General features: G+C 47.6%; 1 protein-coding gene across 3 annotated transcripts in view; it reads right to left on the reverse strand.

The window, feature by feature from the left end:
* The window catches only part of Sh2d4b (SH2 domain containing 4B), a 53933-nt gene that overhangs the window by 21720 nt on the left and 10221 nt on the right, over positions 1-21992 (reverse strand). For 2 of the 3 annotated variants that reach the window (XM_042690347.1, XM_042690344.1), the window contains 3 exons: positions 17458-17605; positions 6048-6264; positions 1021-1145 (listed from right to left, as the gene is read on the reverse strand). In XM_042690347.1, the coding sequence (XP_042546281.1) occupies positions 1021-1145; positions 6048-6264; positions 17458-17605 (490 nt within the window). Of the gene's footprint in view, positions 1-1020; positions 1149-6047; positions 6265-17457; positions 17606-21992 lie in introns of all 3 variants that reach the window. The other variant, XM_042690346.1, reaches the window with a different exon arrangement.

Raw genomic sequence — 21992 nt, forward strand, 5'->3', positions numbered from 1 at the left:
GGCAGATCAGATCGTTCTAGGAGTTTCCAGGCAAAGCTGAGCTCAGTGCTGGTTAGGGAGTAAAGACTCAGGAACAAAGCCAAGATAAAGCTTCTTCTAAAAAGCTGGCAAGTTGAGAGAGCACAAGGAACAGACAGGAGCCATCCTGGATCCGCCAGTCCTCACCGACCTGCCAGCTGCCCAGAGACCCAGGAGCAAGCTTCGTCAAAACCATCTGCCTCACTAGAAGAACTGCCCTGTTGACTCTGAAATTCATGAATAAATAATAAATGCTTCTTTGTTTTTAAGCTATTGACTTTCAGGGTGATTTGTCAACCAGTAAGAGCTAGGGGATGCAGACAGGGGACTGGTGGCTGGCAAGCCATTCCGATTTTTCTACAGCAGTTTCTGCTGAAGTCACAGCACTGTGTCTCTGCTTAAAGCCATTGGTGTGTTCAGATCTGGACTGGGGCCATGACCTTGAGATATATTCTTGAACTTGATTTTACAAGTCACTTGGTAACTTATGAACACTTCCTCTCCTTGTGGAGCCTCAGTTTCTACATCTTCAAAAAGGAACGAGATGACAAACAATGAGCCACCTAGCTCTAAGACTCTGTTTGGATGACTGTGGCCTATTTATTCAGCTGTCACTCCTCAACAAGATTTTTTTCAGAATTTGAATGTGTGGAGCTATGGCTAGACCCCAGGCTACAAACTCAGATAGCAATAGGTGAGCCCTTCTGGCCAGCAGCTCAGAGTCCACTGAGAGCTGCCTGTCCCTTGAGCAGAAGGACTCCTCAGTGGAGCCTGGATGGCCATGGGGGCCATAAGATGGAAATGAGCAGGACTGGTGTTCACCTCTCCATCAAGCAGATAGGGTGCATGTCTTACATCCCGGGGGCCTCCAGCAAGAAGCTATTGGGAGCAGAACTGAGGCAGTGCAGACAGAGCCTAAATTCTCCATTCCTCCTCCTCCCCCTCAGAGGGAAGCAGAGGAGTAGACACCACCTGTTACCAGGCCCAAAAGAGTGGTCCTACCATGGAACCAGGGGGCGATGGATTTGGTGTTCCTCTCGAAGCCAGCCTGTCGAGGCAGCTGCTCCTCCTTAAACCAACGGACGATGACTTCTCTGGAGAGTGGGCGCAGTGGGCGCTCCCACGTCCTGCTGAGGCCAGGGACAAGGACAGGAGGGAGAAAGAGGCAGAGAAAGAGAGGGATGGGAAAGGGTGAGAGAGAAGTGGAAGGAAGAGGGAGAAAGAAAACAGAAGGGAGAAAGAAAGCAGAAGGGAGAAGGAAAGCAGAAGGGAGAAAGAAAGAAGGAGTAAGAGAGGGAAGGGAAGGGGTAAGGGAGAAGAAGAGGGAGGGAGATGAATAGAGAGAGGGAGGGAGAAAAAAAAGAGAAGGTCACTGAGTATATGCATGACACCCATGCTTGTGCCTATAAAGAAAACCCCAAATGCCCTGGTACTTGAAAAAGTCCCATTTGCACCTTATAATGCAAAAGCTATTATTTTCCCCCCAAAAAATCAAAGTGTTATCCCATGTTTCAGAGAACCACACAGGAGGGAGTGACACAAGGACATGAAGATGTAAAAGAGAAAGAATGATGCTTTCCAGGGTAGGGATGCATGCGTTCTCGGGGGACTACCTCTCTCCCCTCCCCCTGCTCCACCAACAACAGCTGAAGAGTTTTGATTTGTGGCCTTCTCGAGGGATCCTGTTGGCAACTAGAGCCCACACTTTTTGAAGGCAAACACAGAAGAGCAAATAGAGAGAGAAACCAGACAACTTGCTCTGGAAAAATGGCTGAAAGAGGAAAGCAAATAAGAACGAAACAAAACCAGCCATTGTCTGGCCATGGACAGGGTATCGGTGAGGGGGTTGGGGGAGGGTGAGCCTGGGAAGAATCTAAGGACAGTGGACCGGACACTTGAGATGCTTTCTCACAGGTGAGCTATGATTTCGTTGCATCTATGTCAGGACTACAGTTTGTTGTTGTTTTCATGTTTGTTTGTTTGCAGAACTAGGGGTTGACCTCAGGGTCTCCTGCTTGCAATGCAAGTACTCAGTTACCAAGGACTCGAGCCAAGTCCTAGACCATTTCTGACTTTAGTTATGTGTCAGGTAGAGTCTCACGCTCCCCCACCACCACCTCCAGGCTGGCCTCTGACCCCTGTCTTCCTATCTATGCCTCCCACTAGCTGGTATGACAAGTATGCACCACCACATCCAGCTAGAATTGCAGTTCCTAAGTGCACACAGGGACTGGACCATTTTAGACCCTGGTCACATTTGAGTTAGTCTACAATGGAGCCAGGAAGGGCTAGACAGCACATGACACACAACAGGCTCCAATAATGTGTGGAGTCAGTGTAGCAGGACCACACCGCATAAAACATGGTGAAAATACTTCTGATAAAACAAGGCTTTAGCCCACCTGGAACAACCCTGGCCTCTCTGTTTTCCAGCTGAGCCTGGTACATTCCTGTTTTGTCATTGCTACCCACCTAACAGCATTGGCATTCACAAGTCACTACTGTGTCTTTAAGCATAACATAGACTCTAACTCCCCATCTGGTATTCTGGATATCGGCCCTGAACCAACATACTGGCATGGAACTCAGCCTCACAACGGATCCACTTATACTCACCTGCGTGCACACACACACAAGAACAATAGTGAACACGGAAGATGACAGAAAAGATGCTGTAAGAAAAGTAGAGGGCCAGGCTACACTGCACCACTTAAAGCCACTGTGCCAGCCTGATTCTCACAACACCCAAGGCAGACTACTTATAAAAAGGTTTAATTTTTACAGTTTCAGAGGCTGAAAGCCTAAAAGCAGGCAGCCCTATGGCTTCTGCCTCTGATGAAATCTAAGGACCAGTAATACCAGGGCAAGAGCAAGTTCACCAGCAACAGATCACCTTGCAAAGAGTGGCAAAGAGTGGTCAGGATAGGGAAGTTATAAAAACTCACTGCACTGAGAACTAGCTCAGAACTGTCCATATAGATTACCTTGAGTCCCTTCCCCTGTCAGGCCTCCCCCTGCCATCCCCCTCAGAGACCTAAGGATCCTACTTGGTGCCACCTAACATCGTCACACTGGGAGCCAAGACCCCACTGCATGAATCTTGAGGGAGGGACAGACTCAAACCACATCCAGACATAGCAGCCGTCATCCTCAAGTGTGTTCTTCAAACCCAGCACCTTTTAGTCCCCTCTCTAGGCTTTGCTCCAGTCCCTACAACCTTCCAGCTGACCTTGCTGTCCATCTTCCTGAGGATACACACACACACACACACACACACACATCCTCCTTTCAGTCTCTGTAATTTCTGTCTCTCTGTCTCTCTCTGTGTCTCTCTGTAGCTATCTGTCTGTGTCTCTCTGTCTCTGTCTCTCTCTTTGTCTCTCTTTGTGTCTGTCTGTGTATCTCTCTCTGTCTGTCTCTGTGTCTCTCTCTTTGTCTCTGTGTCTCTCTGTGTATCTCTGTTTCTCTCTGTCGCTGTATCTTTCTGTGTATCTCTGTCTGTCTCTGTCTCTCTCTGTCTGTCTCTCGGTGTCTGTCTTTCTCTGTCTCTGTCTCTGTCTGTCTGTCTGTCTGTCTCTGTCTGTCCCTCTGACCCTCTGTCTCTCTCTGTCTCTCTCTGTCTCTCTGTCTCTGTCTGTCTCTGTCTGTCTCTGTCTGTCTCTCTCTCTCTTTCCCTCCCTCCCTCCCCCCCTCTCTCTTGTACTAGGGCTTCACTCAAGCTTGTCACTCTGCCACCTGAGACACACCTCTACTCCCAGCCTGTTGCTAGTTAATTGGAGATAAGTGTCTTGGGAACTTCTCTGTTTGGTCTGGTTTCCAACCATGATCCTCATTACTCAGCCTCCTGAGTAGCTAGGATTATCTACCTGGCCTTTCTCTCTACCAAGCAGACCTAGACACCCTACCCCACTCAGCCTCTTCTACTATATCCCCCCTAAACAGCTGCTCAGAGAAAAGATCCTCTTAGTTTCTAGGGCTCTGCTCCTTAGAAGGCAATGGGGGCTATAAATAACAGTGAGGACTGTCTGCTCCCTCTTGTCTCTCTGTTTCTAAGCAGTGAATCTGGATTTGTTTCTAGGCAGGGAACTTGATTCCCCAGAATATAAATGCTAGTGATGAGACAGGTGTCCCAAGAGCCTCCTAGCCAGCAGCCAGCCACACTCCCACACCTGGGGTTCTCCTGCCTTGGGCAGTATGCATCTACCCCTCCACATGGACAAAAGTGTGCCCACCCCTCCACATGGACAAACGTGAGAATCGCCTGCACCAAAGAACTCAGGGCAGTAAGCCCTGCTGTGTGCAGGGGCTGCCTCTCCCCTACTGATTGCACACAGCCCACCCGGAGCCTGGAACACCATGAACCATGCAGCGTCATTGCAGACGCCCAAGGGACAGATAATAGGCTTCTTGTTCAAAGCACACAAGCAGGAAAGATTTTTCAATTTTGCTCCCCAAACTCAGAAAACATAAAAACATTCACTTTATAAAAATCGAGAATTTCCTCATAGCCATGCAATCTACCACCTGAGTGTAAGATAAATGGCAAGCTGAGGGAAAAAAAATGTTTCTCAGAAATTTAAAAAAAAAAAAATCTAAGTTTGGACACCAGTGGTTCACGCTTGTAATCCTAGTTCCTCAGAAGGTTGAGATCTGAGGATCACAGTTTGAAGCCAGCCTGGGCAGAAAAATCTGTGAGACTCATCTCCAATTAATCACCAAAAAGCTACAAGTGGAGCTCAAGTAGGTCAAGTGACAGCATTGAGCCTTTTGTGATGAAGAGAGAGCACAAGGTTCTGAGTTCAAGCCCCAGTACCAGCATGTGTGTAGGCACCACACACACACACACACACACACACACACACACACACACACACAGTCTTTCTGCCTAATATTTAAGGAGTATCTAGAAATCAATTTTTAGAAAATCTGGTATGAGAATCAACACACAGATAAATACAAAGGCAGCAGGTGCCAGTAACACACCTGTAATCTTAACCACACAGGAGGCTAAGGTCTGAGGACCCCAGTTTGAAACCAGCCCAGCCAGTAAAGTCTATGAGGCTCTTACCTCAAAATAGCCAGAAGGAAAAAAAAAAAAAAGCTGAAAGTACAGCTGTGCTTCAAGTGGTAAAGCACCAGCCTTGAGCAGAAAAGTTCAAAGACAGCACCCAGGTCCTGAGTTCAAGCCCCAAAACTGGCACCAAAAAAGAAAAAAATATAAACATATACAAAATGCTTGATTCCTCTCACGAAGAAATGCGAGTTGGAATCTGCTCTGAGATGTTATTCTCACAGAAAACTTGGACCACACCCTGCTGGCCAGGCTAGCAAGGAGCATAAATACACACCAACCCTGCAGAGGGTCAAATACAGAATCCCTGACCCAAAGCTCCCACTTCAGAAATTCCTCTTGTAGATAATGATTGCAATTATATGAAATTAATTTCTAGGGGATGACGATTCAAAGGACTGTTAGTGATGAAGGTTTGAAATAACACCAATGCCCACAATAGTTTTTCGTAAATATCTATTTATAAGTAAGAATTGATTTGTAAATAAGCATTTATTAAAATAATATGTACAATATTTAAAGTATTTATATCTATGTATTATATTGATACTATATAAAATATACTATGTGATATATAAATATAAGAATATAAAAATATGTTCATAACATTTTTGTATTTATTAAAATATTTCTAAAATATAAATGTATTAAAATTATAAATTAGTTTAATGATAATAAATGCAAGAATAATAAATGTATAAATAATGAATATTTATCAAAAACCCTACTTGTGGGCACTGATCGCGTTCATGGACATTCCTGCCCGGAGCTGGCTTCCAGCTGGGACCCTCGGCTCTCAGTCTACTGATTGGCTCAGCAAGGCTGAGCAACTGCCAACTTGTAAGCCTGCGGGAGTGAGCCCCTGCCTGCGCCCCGCAGGACACTGCGGCCCGGGAGGGGAAAGCCCCGAGCCCCCCGGGGGACCCCCAGGCCTCCTCCCCCCCCCCCGCGGACCCACCTGGCCGGCGCGGCGCGGGGCGATGGGGGGCCCGGGCCGGGGAGGTGATGGTAGAGTCGGGCCTCCCGCGCGGGGTTCTGGCCGAGCCCCTGGAACATGGAGCTGAGGCCGGCGACCGTGCCCTCCTGGATGGCCCGCAGGGAGTGGCGCCGGGACTCGTCGCGCGCGCGCTGCGCCCCGCGGCTCCGCTCCTCGTCGGCCGCCTTGGATCTGCGTACTGCAAGGAAGAAGGGGAGCGTTGGGCCTCCGTCCGCGACCCTCGGGGGGAGGGGGGCTGGGGGGGCACACCTGCAAGGACCCCTCGGGTCAGCGGCTCCCGGCTGCACGGAGCACCAAGCCCCAGCTCCAGTGACCCGCGCGCCCAGACCCAGGAGTGTGGTGGAGAAGTGGGGGGAAGAAGAGGGGGTCTTCGGACAATGAACACTCTACAGGTTCGAGACTCGAGAGGCCTTTTTCTCTGGCCTTGTGCATTTTGTATTCCTCAAGAATAGAACATGTCACCGCCGAATGGCCTTGAAAATACCGTGTGTGAGCTGGGGGCCTGTCATTCTGGCTACACGGAGGGGCTGAGATCTGAGGATTGAGAGTCAAAGCCAGCCCAGGCCGAAAAGTCTGTTAGACTCTTGTCTCTGATCAACCAGCAAAAAGCCGAAAATTGCAAGTGTGATTTAAATGGTGGAGCACCAGCCTGGACTGGAAAAAGCCAAACAGGAACTCAAGCCCTAATACCAGCGCTGCACGCACACACGTATCAGAGTTCATAATCTGTAAGGAGCCAGAGCAGGAGAATTTCCCTAGATCTATGTTGGAGGGTGGATGTGTTTTTCCCCACTCCAAACTCATGCTGAAACTTGCTTTAATATAGCAGAGTTGGGGGAGGGGCAGGGAGCATGATTGAGGTGTGAGACTGGATTTCATGGAATGAATTCATTCTTGGAGAGCCAGTGGTTAAAAGCAGGTTGGCTCCTCTGTGCTCACTACCTCTCCTCTTGCCCTCGGACTTCCAAGAACCCTGAGACAAAATGAACCTGTTTCCTTTTTCAATGAGCAGCCAAAGGTGTTCTGCACAACAACAGAAAAGGAACCAAGACAGTCGGCAGAGATCGAGAGGAGACTTTTCTCAAGAACAAAAAGAAGCAGAAGGCCATTCCAAGCAGGAAAGCTGGGCTCTGGGGACCCACTGACTTTCAGATACCAAGAAACCCACAAAATCTGCCAGACATTGTGTGAGAAACTCAGACTGGGTCAGCATGCCCCATACCAGGCTTTGCAGTGACTCCATTACAAGTTGCTCTAAAACCCCATGTCCTATCAGGGCCAGTAACCCTGAGGACTTTACCGTCCCCAGGGGACAGCAAGATGGTGACAGACAGATAGGGATTTATGCCCTTGACTCCTGCTCTGGCATTGGGCAAGTTTTCATCTCTCTGGGTCTTAGTTTTCCCAATCCTGAGAAGTAGAGACATTGCTACCCAAGGGCTGCTGGATAAAGTATCTAGAATCCCATTCTTATCTCTCCTGCTCAGCTCTTTCAATACTGAAGACACATAATAGTGAGCTTTCTCTCTCTGTCTCTGTCTCTCTGTCTCTCTGTCTCTCTCTCCCTCTGTGTCAGTTGTGGGCTTAAAGTCAGGGCCTGGGTACTGTCCCTGAGCATTTTTGCTCAAGGCTAGCACTCTACCACTTAAAGCCACCATGCCACTTCTGACTTCCTAGTGAGTCAAAGCCTGCTGGGGCTGGCTTTGAACTGCGATCCTCAGATCTCAGCCTCCTGAGTAGCTACAATTACAGGCCTGAGCCACCAGTGCCCAGTTATGGGTTTCCTTTTGACAGGATCCCTGTGAGCAGTCCACATCTCCACAGGTACAAGCAGGCTAGTTGTTGTAAGAGGGTGGATTTTTGCCATTTTCGTACATAGCGCACGCTCATTTAGAGCCTGGTTGTGCCGGCTCAGTGCTATGCAGGACAACTATTGAGACTGCACAAGCCACACACTGCACACCACCAGGGGGCGCAGTTACCACATGGTCATCATAGCTGTCTTCAGTTACTTGAGCCATTTTCTGATAAATGACAGAGGAATTGTGTTTCTGGTTTTCACAAGGCCACTGTGTTTGGATGCTGCTGGCTGCTAAAGACTTCTACATACTAGCTAACAAGTTCTGCTGTGCTTTGCCAGAGATAACAGGAAGCTACAAAAAGGAGTCACCTAGGAGCGCAGCACAGCATTGGCTCACGCCTGTAATCCTAGCTATTCAGGAGGCTGAGATCTGAAGATCAAGGTTCAAAGCTGCCCAGGAAGGCAGAAAAGTTTGTGAAACTCATCTCCAATTGTGAAACTCATCTCCAATTAACCAGCAAAAATCCAGAAGTAGGGGGTGTGGCTCAAACGGTAGCATGCCAGACTTGAGTGAAAAGAAGCTGAGAGTGTGAGGCCCTGAGTTCAAGCCCCAGTACCAGCACACACACACACACACACACACACACACAAAACACACACTTGATTGAGCTCCTGTGGTAGGAATAAACCTGATAAAAGAAAGAATGGAAACCTGGAAAATAGAAATCCAGAAGAATAATAGTAGGGAATCTGAGCTAAGACATAGTCAGGAAAAGGACTGAGGAGAGAATGGAGGGGCAAGTGGGTGATGAATTAGAGATTAAGAAGGTGGTGTCTACATGTGGGCTAGTGTACGGCTTGGTAGTGAGCAGGAGAGAGAGAGATCAGGATGGCAGCCAAGATTTTGTCCTTGACAGTAAAGAATGGTACCGGTGGAGGAAGAGGAGACCTGAGGCTTGGAACTGGGAAGGAAGAGCCACCTGTGGAGTTCGAGTAGCTCTGGAAGATCCTTTATTGCTGCCCCCAGGCCCCGGTGGCCCCTCTCTATGGAAAACTTGCCTGTGGTTCCTGGGACAGGCTACCTCCCCTCTCTTCTTCTCTCCAAGGGGTAGTGTCAGCATCTACCCTCATAGGTCAGGTGACCAGCACCATCCTGTAGAGCAACATCAGCAAGTGATGGGTACTGCCGTCCCTGAAAATCAGTGGGGAACCCTCCAACACAGAGAGATGTGGGCCATGTGAATGGCTGCATCTGTACTTCATCTCTTCATGTACAGAATGGTATGGGGGTGGGAGGCTCCTAGGGCTGCTTCGACATGCCAGGTCGTATATGAAAAGGGTCCTGTTGTAGAGGCTGTGAGATCAGGACACCGGTGTGTCTACTTACAAGGGAAATGGTTAGGGGAAGGAGGCTGAGGGAGGTTCAGGTGTTCCTCTCAGGGAATAGAAAAAATGAAAATCTGTGCACCATGAAGGCTTCCTGCACTGTTAGAAGAGGAAATAGGTACGTAGGTGTTGGGGGATTCCACCCCCCCACCTCTTTCTCTCTCTCTCTCTCTCTCTCTCACACACACACACACACACACACACACACACACACACTTTTGTGGGCCCGTGTCACCTGAAGAAAATGTGTGAGTTGGCACTAAAGCAAGTTTCACCAGCAGCTAACTTGGGCCAAGGAAAGAGGGGGGCTCTCAGCCCTACCCAGAGTTCCTGGGGATAATGGCCAACCATCCTTATCCAGCTGGTAATGGCTGCTCACAGTGCCCTCCTGTGACCATCAGGCATAACTGCAGGAGTCCCTGAGGACCAGCAAGCACTACAGGAGAGTTGGAATGACTCCACCTTGGTAAAACTAAGCCCGTAGGCATTCTAGGGCAACTCTAGGTGGCAGAACCCTGGACGAGGCACACATCGGATACAGAGAGGCTCAGGAGATCACTGGTCAGAACTGTAATGCCCAAAGTACATCAGCCAGAGTCTGGGGACACTTCAGACTACTTCCAGGAGGTCCAATGTGCACCCCAAGGTGAAGGGGTCTGTATGAGTCAGCCAGGATGTTCTCCTCCTGAGATGGATTTGGTGTCCTTTCAGTTCATACATTTTTTTTTACTTACAATGGAATTATGGGGATTTCACCTCTTTTAACTCAAGTAACAATGGTGTCCATAGAGAACCTGCACAATCAGTTCTCCTGCCCAGCAAATAGAAAATCCCTTCTTTTGTATTGTCCTTGAGCTCACCTTCCCAAACCAAGTTATACTTTGCTCCATCCCAGTTCCAGGCCAGAAACCATCCTCACCAGCTCAGCCAAACTTAGCCTCTGCCCAGCCTACTACATGTTAGATCTGACTTCGGACCAGGATCCAGGTATGCTCTTTAAGAAGGAAGGGGATGGAAGAAACATCACAGGACCCTGAGCTGAGCCTACACACACACATTTTTCCCTGAGCTCTGTCAGCATTCTCGGGGGCAAGGACAAGAGAATAGGATTCCTCTTGTTGGTTTGGAACTGCAACCCAAATAAACCAAAGATAAGGGTGAGCTGAGCTCCAAAGTCATTCACACCAATAGTCCTAGCCATTCAGCTGGCTAAAATCTGAGCAGCAGGGTTTCAAGCCAGCATGGCAGACAAATCTAGATAATTTTATTACCAATCAACCAGTACAAAGCCAGAAGTGGAGGTGATATTCAAGTGGTAGAGTACTATCCTTGAGAGAAAAAGCTAAGCAAGAGCAAGAGGCCCTCAGTTCAAGTTCTAGTGCCAGCAAACACACACACACACACACACACACACACACACAAAATGGACAGGAGTGGATCCAGGTCTTGCTATTTGCTCTAAAATCTCATTTACATTTCTAACCACACAATACTAATAAATAGCATTTCCTGGTTCATCACTAAATCTCTGGGCCACAAGACATTATTGAACTCTACAGTCCTACAAAGTTGAAAAATTATCAAATGAACTGGCCTATTAAATGACCTGAAAATATTCATAGAAGCTAGAGGCCTGGGATGCAAGCTAAGTACTAACTGTACTCAAGTGATACTAAAAGAGGTAACATCCTTTTATTTTTAACTTGGAGAACTTAATTTGGCTGTTTTATTAAAACCACACCCCCTCCCCAGAGTAATGGCTCCCTCGATCCTTCATATTAATCAAAATAGCTTTGTTAGGTTTGAATGACAAGCTTGGAGTTTAAGTCATCTTGAGACTGGGGCTTCACTATGTAGCCTGACCTTGACCTCTCAATTCTTGATTTGTAATCAGGCACTGGTGGCTCATTCATGCCTATAATCTTAGTTTCTCTGGAGGCTGAGATACGAGGATACTGATTTGAAGCCAGCCTGGATAGAAAGCCCAAGAGACTCTTATCTTCAGTTAAAGATCTTATCTCCAGTCTCTTGTTTTATCTTTATCCATCCTGAACCCAAGGCCATGACTACATTATAATACCTCCCATGACTGATGGCATCTGCTTTGACTATAGGTTAACTGTGTCCCCCAGAGTACCACTCATTGAAGGTATGATCACCGGTATGGCAATACTAAGAGTCAAGGAGGCCTTTAACAATGGAACCCAGGAGGGCTGGTGGCTCACACCTATAATCCTAGCTACTCAGTTAGCTGAGATAAGAAGATCACAATTCAAAGCCAACCTGGCAGGAAAGTCTGTGACACTCTTATCCCCAATTAACTGACAGAAAATCAAAAGTGGGCCAGGAGCCGGTGGCTCACACCTTTAATCCTAGTTACTCAGGAGGCTGAGATCTAAGGATCTTGATTCAAAGCCAGCCCGGACAGGAAAGTCTGAGAAACTCTTATCTCCAATAAACCACCAGAAAAACGTGCTGTGGCTCAAAGAGGTAGAGCGCTATCTTTGAGCACAAAGAGCTCAGGGATAGCACCCAGGCCCTGAGTTCAAACCCCACAACTGACCTAAAAAATGCAAGCAAGCAAGCAAGAAAGAAAGAAAGAAAGAAAGGATCCTCCATACTAGTCCTGGAAGCCTGGGCACTAGTTGCATCAGGCCTGCTGGGGGAGGTGGTGCTGTGCAGATATGTTGTTTGTGGCAGCCACAGGCCAGGGCTCATCATGTGTGCAGCAGGGGAAGTGGCTCGGGTAAGAGGATACAGGAATGACCTCAGTTCCTCACAATGGCCCAAATGGAACCTGGAACTCGGTGTCCCGGCAGCCACACCTCTAACCAGCCCCAGCCTGCTCACTTCTCAGGAGACAGTGGAGACGGCGTTATGTTGCCTTGTGGTCTCCCCGCCTCGCCCAGCTCCGGCCTCAGTAGCTCGTGGGGAGAGCGCCTGGCCCATGCCTTCAGACGCTGGACGGCATCTGGATCCGGACCTCCACATTCCTGGAGGTTACCCTGGAGGAACCCTCAGGCAGTCACAGCCAGCTCAGGGCAGGCCTACAAAAGCCAGGAAGGCACTCTGACTTCCCATGGCCCAGCCCAGACCCCCAGCGCTGAGGGTCTCAAGTTCGGAGTAGGAACATCGGCCAAGATGCCCCCACAGCAGGCTGTGGCAACAAAAGAGCCACAACAGCACCAAGGTACCTTGGATCTCGGCCTGGCTCTCCCTATGACTACCGAGGGAGAGCAACTTCCAGATCTGGTGGAAGAAGAGGAGTTACTGAATGGTCCAGCTGCTGAAGACCAGGATCAAGCTCTGCCATCTCCAGCTGTGGCAACTGAAGACGACCTAGCTGCTGTGGATCTTGAACTGGCTGCCATGCTCACAGGTCCTGAGGGAGGCCGACACCCAGCTCAGGAGGAAGAAGAAGGTTCCTGCAGTGACCATGAGGCTGTGGACTTCGAACTAGCCCTTCTGTCCTTGGCCATGACAGAGCAATATCTGGCAATGGCAGCAAGAGAGTTCTAGCAGGTTTCTGATGGGCTGGATCTCAACAGGGACTACTCCCTGTATCTGAGGTGTTCTTGGCTCCTTTTTGACTCTCCTGGATGCTTTTGAGATTAATGGGCTCTGCTCTCAACTAAAACAGACCCACCTCTACCCGTGAAGGAGAACTGAGTTCCTGCAGGCTTAGCCCAGCCTCACCACAATCCAGATCCCAAAGGACAAATTCTGGGGTAGATGTCAAGACCTCATCTTTCCTACATCATCCTGAGTGAGCTCTATGGAGCTCCTGCCCCAACACCAGAGGCCTCCTTCCCTCCCACTCTGGAAAACACCTGTTCCTTTTTTTCTTCTTATTTTATTCAATATTCAATATGTAACTTAAAGTGGTAGTTTTAGTAAGCGTTCATTGTTTATTCAAAAACAAACTGGTCCTAGCTAGGTTCTGGTAGCTCATGTCTCTATTCCCAGCTACCCAGGAGACTAAGATCTGAGGATCAAGGTTTGAAACCAGCCCTAGCAGGAAAGTCCTTAAATTCTTATCACCAATTAACCACCAAAATGCTAGAAGGGGGAGCTGGGAAGGTGGCTCAGTGGTAGAGCGCTTGCCTTGCATGCCTGAGGCCCTGGGTTCGATTCCCCAGCACCACATAAGCAAAAAGAAAAAAGCCGGAAGTGGCGCTATGGCTCAAGTGGTAGAATGCTAGCCTTGAGCTGAAGAGCTGAGGGACAGTGCCCAGGCCCAGAGTTCAGGCCCCACGACCGGACCCAAAAAAAATTCTCGAAGGGGAACTGTGGCTCAAGTGGTAGAACATGGGCCTTGAGCAAAAAAAGCTCAGAAACAGCATTCAGGCCCTGGGTCCTAGCCCCAGGAACACACATACACACACATACACACACACATACACACACACATGGATCCTAGTGGGAGGTAGGAGGGATATTAAGTGGTTCTCTTGGGAACATGGGAGTTAGTCCTTGGAGGAACAAGTTGTTACAAGAGCAAGGCTGAACTGCTGTCTGGCTTCTTTTTTTAATTTTTTCTTTTTTTTTTTTTTTTTGTCAGTCATGAGGCCTGAACTCTGGGTCTGGGCGCTGTCCCTCAGCTCTTTAGCTCAAGGCTAGTGCTCTATCACTTGAGCCACAGCACCACTTCTGGCTTTTTCTGCTTATGTGGTGCTGAGCAATTGAACCCAGAGCCTCATGCTTACAAGGCAAACACTCTACCACTGAGCCACCTTCCCAGCCCCTTGTCTCACTACGTGATCTTCCTCTAGGATGCCATCTGCCAATGGGGCCCTGGCTGGAGCCTGCACTATGCTGTCTGGACTTCTAATCTCCACAATGTTTTCCTTTCTGAAATCTAGGGTATTTTGTGATCCTATTGGAAAGCAGACCAATATAATGACCTTACTTTGCTCAGTGCTGTTCCCCCTAATATGACACCTTTTCTTGCAGTCTACCTATTATTCCCCAAATCAAATACCACCTACTACACAAGATGTTTCCAAAAAGCTTGCTTTTCTCCAAATGGTCCTCCCCATCCCCTTCCCCACTCCATGTGTTTATAGAAACTCCTATTGGGACATCTCATTGAATTGTAACAACTGTTCATGTGAGCCCCTTTATCTAGAGTGTGAGATTTTCAGGACAGGAAATGTACCTGTAGGCACAGTAGGAGCTCAAGCAATATATCTGGTTGCTCCTTGGTTGGAGGGGCAGTGTTGAGCACTTCTCACGAGCTGCAGGCCAAAGCATTGCAGGAAAATCACACTGTCACTAGGATCGCCTGGAGCTTGCGTGCTCAGAGATACCCAGCTCTGAGCTTCAGTGGAGACAGCACCTCTGTGGCCTTTTGGGGGGCTGATTCAAACAACTTTGTTATTCCAAGTATTCTGACTGGTGCTCTTACGACCTCTGCCCACACCCCTTGAGAGTGGAATGTGGGAGTTCAAGGGCTCCTTGGCAGTGTATTTCAGAAACTCCGCAGGAAGGAATCAAGGCAGGCTCCTGGCTGCTTTGTGCAATTTCCTGTGTGGATAACCTGGGACCTGGATATCCTACATCTGTCTAGTCCTCAGGCTAGAGCACAGGTCCAGCAGCAAGGAAGGAAACAAACCTTCACTGTAGCAGATTCCCCAGTCGCGCCTGCTGAATTTGTGCTTCGCTTTCAGTTTCTCTCAATAAAATAGAAACACCAAAACCTACTGTGCCTCAAGGCGCTCCTAAAACTTTGTGAATTCTCAGGGTTTGGCACATATAATTGAATATTTTTTAAAAAAAATCTGACCTCCATGCAAAGGGCACAAACAGACCATCAGGAATATGTAGCTTTATACCTGTAGTCTTAGCCCCTCAAGAGACTGAGATCTAGAAGACTGGAAGTTCAAAGCCATCCCAAACAGGAAAGTCTCAGAAATTCTATCTCCCAATAAGCAGCAAAACACAGAACTGGAGGTGTGGCACTAGTGGCAAAGAGCTAGCTGTGAAGCTGGGCAATGGTGGCTCAGGCTTGTAATTCAAGCTACTTGGGAGGCTGAGATCTGAGGATCACAATGCACAGCCAGGTCAAGCAGGAAAGTCCATGAGAGTCTGATCTCCAATTAACTACCAGACAAAAATCTGGAAGTGGTGCTATGGTTCAAAGTGGTTGAGAACTAGCTTTGAATGAAAAAAGCTCAGGGACAGTGTCTAGGTCCAGAGTTCAAGACCTATGACTGAAGGGGTGGGGAGGGAGACGAGGGGAGGGGCAGGGGGGTAAGGAAGGGAGAAGGGACTAGCTGTGAGCAAGAAAGCCAAGTTACAGCATGATCCTGAGTTCAAGCTCCAATGCTAGGGAAAGGAAACAAAACCAACAACAACAACAAAAGTGAAAGAACCATGGCCCGGAAGTTCTCAGTGGAACCACATCACCTTGGACCCTGCCCTTGATGAACAGTGAGCTTTGCCTATGATATGTATGTGTGGGCCTGTCCCTGAACGGAGAAAACACATGATATGGACCCAGATCCCAAACCCCACAGCCTGGCACTGTGACTTCGGGGCCTTGCGGAGCCTGGGAGGCCTCCCCCTCCCTCCCATGGAAAGCCTTTCCTACAGCTAGTTAGTCGAGAGCCAGCCTACAAATCCTTGCACCTGGGCCAATAGCTATCTGCCATAGTCTCCCCCAAGGCCTGATATGAATGACCTGGAGGGGCTGCCTCCATCCAGAGCCCAGTGGAAGTACATCCTAAACCTGCCTGTCTTACCTCTTCAGAGAGACTCCCCATAAAAGCTTCTGCCTGTGATTTCTCACTCCATCTTTCCCTCCACCTTCCATGCATCTGACCCTGGGCTCCATGGGGCCCAGAGTGGAGTTCCCCTCCCCCCTCCAGCTCCTAGGCCTCTCAGTGGCTTCTGTCATGAGGAAAAATATCTATCAAGGGGCTGGGAAAGTGGCTCAGTGGTAGAGCGCTTGCTTTGCATGCCTGAGGCCCTGGGTTCGATTCCTCAGCACCACATAAGCAGAAAAAAGCCGGAATGGCGCTGTGGCTGGCGCTGTGGCTCAAGTGGTAGAGCACTAGCCTTGAGCTGAAGAGCTGAGGAACAGCGCCCAGGCCCAGAGTTCAGGCCCCATGACCGGACTCAAAAAAAAAAAAATCTATCAAAACCATAAGGAGATCAGGCACTGGTGACTGGAATTCTAGCCCCTAGGAGGCTGAGATCTGAAAATCAAGGTTCAAAGCCAACCCAGGCAAGAAAGTCCATGAGATTCTTATCTCCAATTAACCACCAGAAAACCAGGAGTGGTGCTGTGGCTCAAAATGGTAGAGTGCTAGTATCAGGCAAAAGAGCTCAGGGACAGCCCTCAAGCCCTGAGTTCAAGCCCCATGGTTGACAAAAAAAATAAAAATAAAAGCCATAATGAAATACCACTTCTCCTTGCTTAATACATTAACAATTACAAAGGTTGAGGTCGAGGTGAGAATATCATCTTTCAGCAATGTATTTTTAAAAAATATTTCTTAGGTAAGATGCACAGAGCCACCTTCTGAGTCTTCCTATGTCTGGAAATGTTGATATGCTTTCCTCACATAAAACTGCGAATTTATCCTCTCAAATTCCAACAAACTCCAGGCACCTAGTACAACCCCGGCCTTCATCTGCCAGCCCTTCTCCAGCTTCTCTTTCTATCACTTGGCAAGCTCCAGCCACCACACACTCCCTACGCCTGCCACAGCCTGTGCCACTGATGTGCATGTGTGGGCTTCCCTCTGGAGGCCTCTCTTTGCCTCTATGATCCCTATGCCAACCATCAAGCCTTACTCCATCAATCCTCTGGAGCCCACCAGCATAGGTGGCATGCATCCTGCACACCTTTAGTCTACTCTTCTGCTCTGGTTGGAATCCCTCCAACACAGAAACCATGATACTCATGACTGGATCCCCAGGGCACAGCACAGAGCCAGGAAACTATTGGCAGCTCTGCCATCCTAGCCTACATGTTTATAATGTAAGAAATCTCTGGAAAAGACCCATAAGCCCCTTGGGCCCGGCGCCCTTCCTTGCTGGGTCCCCCAGCAGGACCATGCACATGGGCAAAGCCTTGTGGGGTACTTCAGGGCACTGCAGGGAGGCTGAGTATTTCCTCAGTACATGGGGGGTGGAGGTGCGGGCTGGACACTTGGGCTGGCAGCAGGTGTGACTCACATTGCTCCTCCCACTCTCGCTCCTCCTTCTCGCTGGTCTGGCAGTGGAGGTGGGCTTGTTTGAGAGTCCAGTACAGTTCCTTGGCCCTCTGCTCCTCCTGGAGGCGAATCTGTTCTTCTCCTCGCTTCCTCTCCTCTTCCTCTTTCCTCTAGGAAGTCATGGGGATAGACTGACATTAGAGGAGAGTAAGACTTTTGGGAAGCTGAAGCAGATCCGGGCTGAGCTGTCATGGATGCGTTACGCCGGTGATGAGCCTCCTACCTACCCACCCAGATCTCAGTCCCAACACAATTGAGATCAGGACACTTGGGAAGAATCAAATTGGTTGAAATATGGAGACTAATTTGTAAACTCTAAAACTGTAAGCAAAAGTAAGGATAGTAAGAGGAGCCTGAGCCATTCTCAGTCAGGAGAAACAACAATGTAAACAGGTAAAGTGAGGGACACAAAAAAATCACTCCTCCTGGGGTAACAGCTCTTCCCAGGTTGCACAGTGGGTTTCGTGGCCTTCTAATGGTGACCCCAACACTCACTGGCCCACCAGGCACCGCCTGACATGCTGTCGGCGCAGGCCCCACCTGCAGAGGTCTTGCAGGCAGCCAGTCAACCCCTGCCTAGACCCCTGTTCCTACTCCCTTGCACTCATTGAATGGATTTTATAACCAAGCCCCACAGGCTGAGGGGCCAAAGCGAGAGAACTACCTGTCCTCACAGTCCTGAGGTCTGCACATCAGAAAAGCTGCTTTCATTCTTTTTATGAAAAAAATATCCATAGTAACGACTAGATATACAAGGGGATTTCATTTTAACATGTCCATGTGTGCATACGGTGCACTTTGGGTGTGTATGTGTGTTTATATGGTATTGATATAAATATTTTTGTTGCACAGAGGGTCATTTGAGGACCTTTTCCTTAGGCTGCAGGTGACTTCTCCCCACCCACCATCTCTTCCACCCACATGACCTTTGTTCTGTATATGTGTGTGTGTCCATCTTTGTCCAATTTCCTCTTCTTTGAAGAACACCAGTCTTATTGAATTTGGGCCCAATTCATCCAAAAGATTTCATTCTAGCTTAAATGACTCCTGTGAACACCCTATGTCCAAATAGTTAGATGCTGAGGTTACCAGAAGTTAGGGCTTCAATATATGGATTTAGGGGAGACATGATTCATCCCATAATAGAACACAGAGAAGAACCAGGGACAGGGCCATGGATAAATGGGGCCTCCCCATCTCAGATGACAGTGGTTTTCTTACTCCACCCAGCTATGACTAACATGAAAGAGGACACTAAGTGACATTAAGTGACAGTGCCACCTCTTTAAGAACGGGAGTATCACCCAGGGAGTCAGAAGTCTGCAGCAACGTTCTTTCAAAGGAAAATGACTGGCCATTTACAGTGACAAAGGCAAGCTCTTTACAAGCAAAGAGATGACAAAAGGAAAACATTTCACAACTACAAACACACAGAATTGTGTCTTTCTCTCCAAGGTCTTGCTAAAATGATTCAATTCACACTACTGAAGTTGACTAAAAATTCTTTTTTCTTTTTTTTAAATGACAATCAGAAATCTTTGGCCACTCTGAGATACTGGAAGATACGTTTGAAGAGCCAAAGGCCAACCCAGCCAAGAAGGAGATGTACAGCTCTCCCATTCCATCCAGAAATGGACTGATTGGCCTGCGGTAGTTGCCTAAATCCCCCTCACTAATAATGCATCAGTAACAGCACAGGAGTTCACAAAGGCCTGGGTCTGCTCACCCAGTGGACAATGTCATGGAGACAAATGTTGCATCAGAAAGACATCGTCATTATCATGGAGGCAAATGCTGCTTCAGAAAGAAACCCTACCTGAATCATTAACCAATAGAATACAAGCATTTGGCACCAGTCCTGGGACTTGACCTCAGGGCCTGGGTGCTGTTTCTTAGTTTTTGTGCTCAAGGCTAGTACTCCACCATTTGAGACACAGTTCCACTTCCAGCTTTTTGGTGGTTAGTTGGAGAGATAAGAGTCTTACAGATTTTCAGGCCTGGGCTGGCTTTGAACTGCAATCCTCAGCTCACAGCCTGCTGGGTAGCTATTATTACAGGTGCAGGTGAGCCACCAGCAGCCAGCATCACCATTATTTGTGTTGGCATGCTACAACAATACTGTGAGAAATGCCTAAAAGCTACTTTTGCTGTTTTCTTGGGCCCAAGAATTAACTAAAAATAAGAGAGTAACATCCCTGCCTTCATTTTGGATGTGGCTCTGCTGGAAGCCATTCTCTCTCTAGTCATGGAAGTCACTTTAAAACTAGGATAACATCCTTATGACAAGGGATCACACCTGAAAGGGACAATAAAGCATCCTCAGGGGAAAGACCAGCCTTGCGAAGTTGTTTATTCTGACCAATGATAAGAGCAGTAACAACTTCTTTGGAACCACTCTCAAAACAAGGATTGAAATCATGATCATGGGACATTGTTCCTGAGCTTTTTCTGCTCAAGGCTAGTGCTCTACCACAGGAGCCACAGCTTAACTTCTGGCTTTTTTGGGTGCTTAAATAGAGATAAGAATCTCACAGATGGAAGTGGCACTGTAGCTCAAGTGGTAAAGCGCTTGCCTTGAGCTGAAGAGCTGAGGGACAGCGCCCAGGCCCAGAGTTCAAGCCCCACGACCGACAAAAAAAAAAAAAAAGAATCTCACAGATGTTCCTGCTGCAGCTAACTTCAAACCATGATCCTCAGATCTCAGCCTCCCAAGTTGTTAGGATTACAGGTATATCCAGTGGTGCCCAGCAACCAGGCCATTCTTTGATCGAGATGGTTTAGTAATTATGCCTGGGCATGTCATGGAAAGACAGAACTTCAGCTCTTCTATAGCCATCTTTGGGAGTATAGACATGAGCTCTATGTTTCGTAGAGCATTGGAAGCAGAGAGAGAGGTATGCTTGATTGTTTATCTCTACTAACCCAGTCCAGACATCATAAATCCCTTTGGAAAAGCTAACTTCAGTTACCTGTTATTGAGCAACTAGCTACCAGAAACTGGAATTGATGACAATAACAATTTCACTTCCTTATGATTCTATGGGGTAATGATTCAGGCAGGGTTTGGTGGATGGCTTTTCTCTTCCACACGGCCTCAGCTGAGGTCAGGCCATGGTTGGGCTCACCCCTGAGATGGGCTGGTGGCTTAAGGAAGGATTTGGTGACATGTCTAGCAATTCAATGCCCCTAGCCACTTTTGCTCTGTGGCTAATTTGGATTTATTTTGTTTTGTTTTGTCATTACAGCATGGTAATCTAGGGTAGCAGGTTTCTTAAAGGTCAGCTCCCAAAAACAAACATTGCAAGAGAGGCAGTTAAAGGGCTGCAGATTTGTGCATTCTGTCCTTATGAGTTGCACAGCTAAAATACATTACCAAGTAACACTAAAGGCATGGCTCAAGTAGCAGAGTGACCGTACAGTAAGTGTAAAGTCTTGAGTTCAAGCATCAGTTCCACCAAAGGAAAGAAAAATACCTGGGTGTGGGGAGGGGAGGAGGATGGGAAGGGATGGGAAGGGGAAACAACAAGGAGGCAACAATGCTTGATAAGAAATGTACTCGTTACCTTGCCCATGTAATTATAACTCCTCTGTATGCTATTCTCACAATAAAAAAAGAAAAAAGTGCCATATATGTACAAGAAAGTTGTCTCAGGATGTTTACTATTACAGTATATTTTATGCTAGCCCCAAATGAAAACCACTTAAAGTCATCAGGAAAGAATTGAAAAAATAAATAAAGCCAGAAATGAATAAAATGTGAAAACCATGAACGATTTATAAAATTTGTAAAAAATTGAATCCAGCCTTAGAAATTGATGCTTTATGTTTTTATGTCTTTGTGCGTTTTATAAAATAGAAACAGGAGTCAGACACCAGAGGCTCACACCTGGAACCCTAGCTAGTCAGGAGGCTGAGGTTTGAGGACTATGAGTTTAAGCCAGCCTGGGCAGGAAATTCATGAGACACTAATCTCCAAATAGCCAACAAAAAGCAGGAAGTCGAGCTGTGGCTCAAGTGGTAGAGTGCAAGCCTTGAAAAAAAAAAAAAGTTTAGGGATACTGTCTAGGCCCTGAGATCAAGCCCTAGAACTGGCACCAAAATAAAAGAAAAAGAAAGAAAAGGAAAAAAAGGAAGGAAGGAAGGAAGGAGGGAGGGAGGGAGAAAGGAGGGAGGAAAGGAAGGGAGGGAAGGAGGGAGGGGGAAGGAAAGAAGGAAGGAAGGAAGGAAAGAAAGAAAGAAAGAAAGAAACTACAACTATGCATTCAAAGGGAGGGAAAGAAAGAATATAAAGATTATACTTTAGCAGCTTCAGAAATACTGTTATTTCTCAAGTATAAAGCAAACATGGAAGAATATTTATACTTGTTGAACTTGTGAGTTGCATGCTCCTGTATATTTGTGCTACCATCTACATTTTTATATGTTAAAATTTAAATAAAAATTGATGGCCTATACCTGTAATCCCTTAGGATGCTGAAGCAGGAGAATCTCAAAACC

This window comes from Dipodomys spectabilis, unplaced genomic scaffold (genome assembly GCF_019054845.1).
Source record: "Dipodomys spectabilis isolate Male_0828 unplaced genomic scaffold, ASM1905484v1 ptg000136l, whole genome shotgun sequence".
NCBI classification, from domain to species: domain Eukaryota; kingdom Metazoa; phylum Chordata; class Mammalia; order Rodentia; family Heteromyidae; genus Dipodomys; species Dipodomys spectabilis.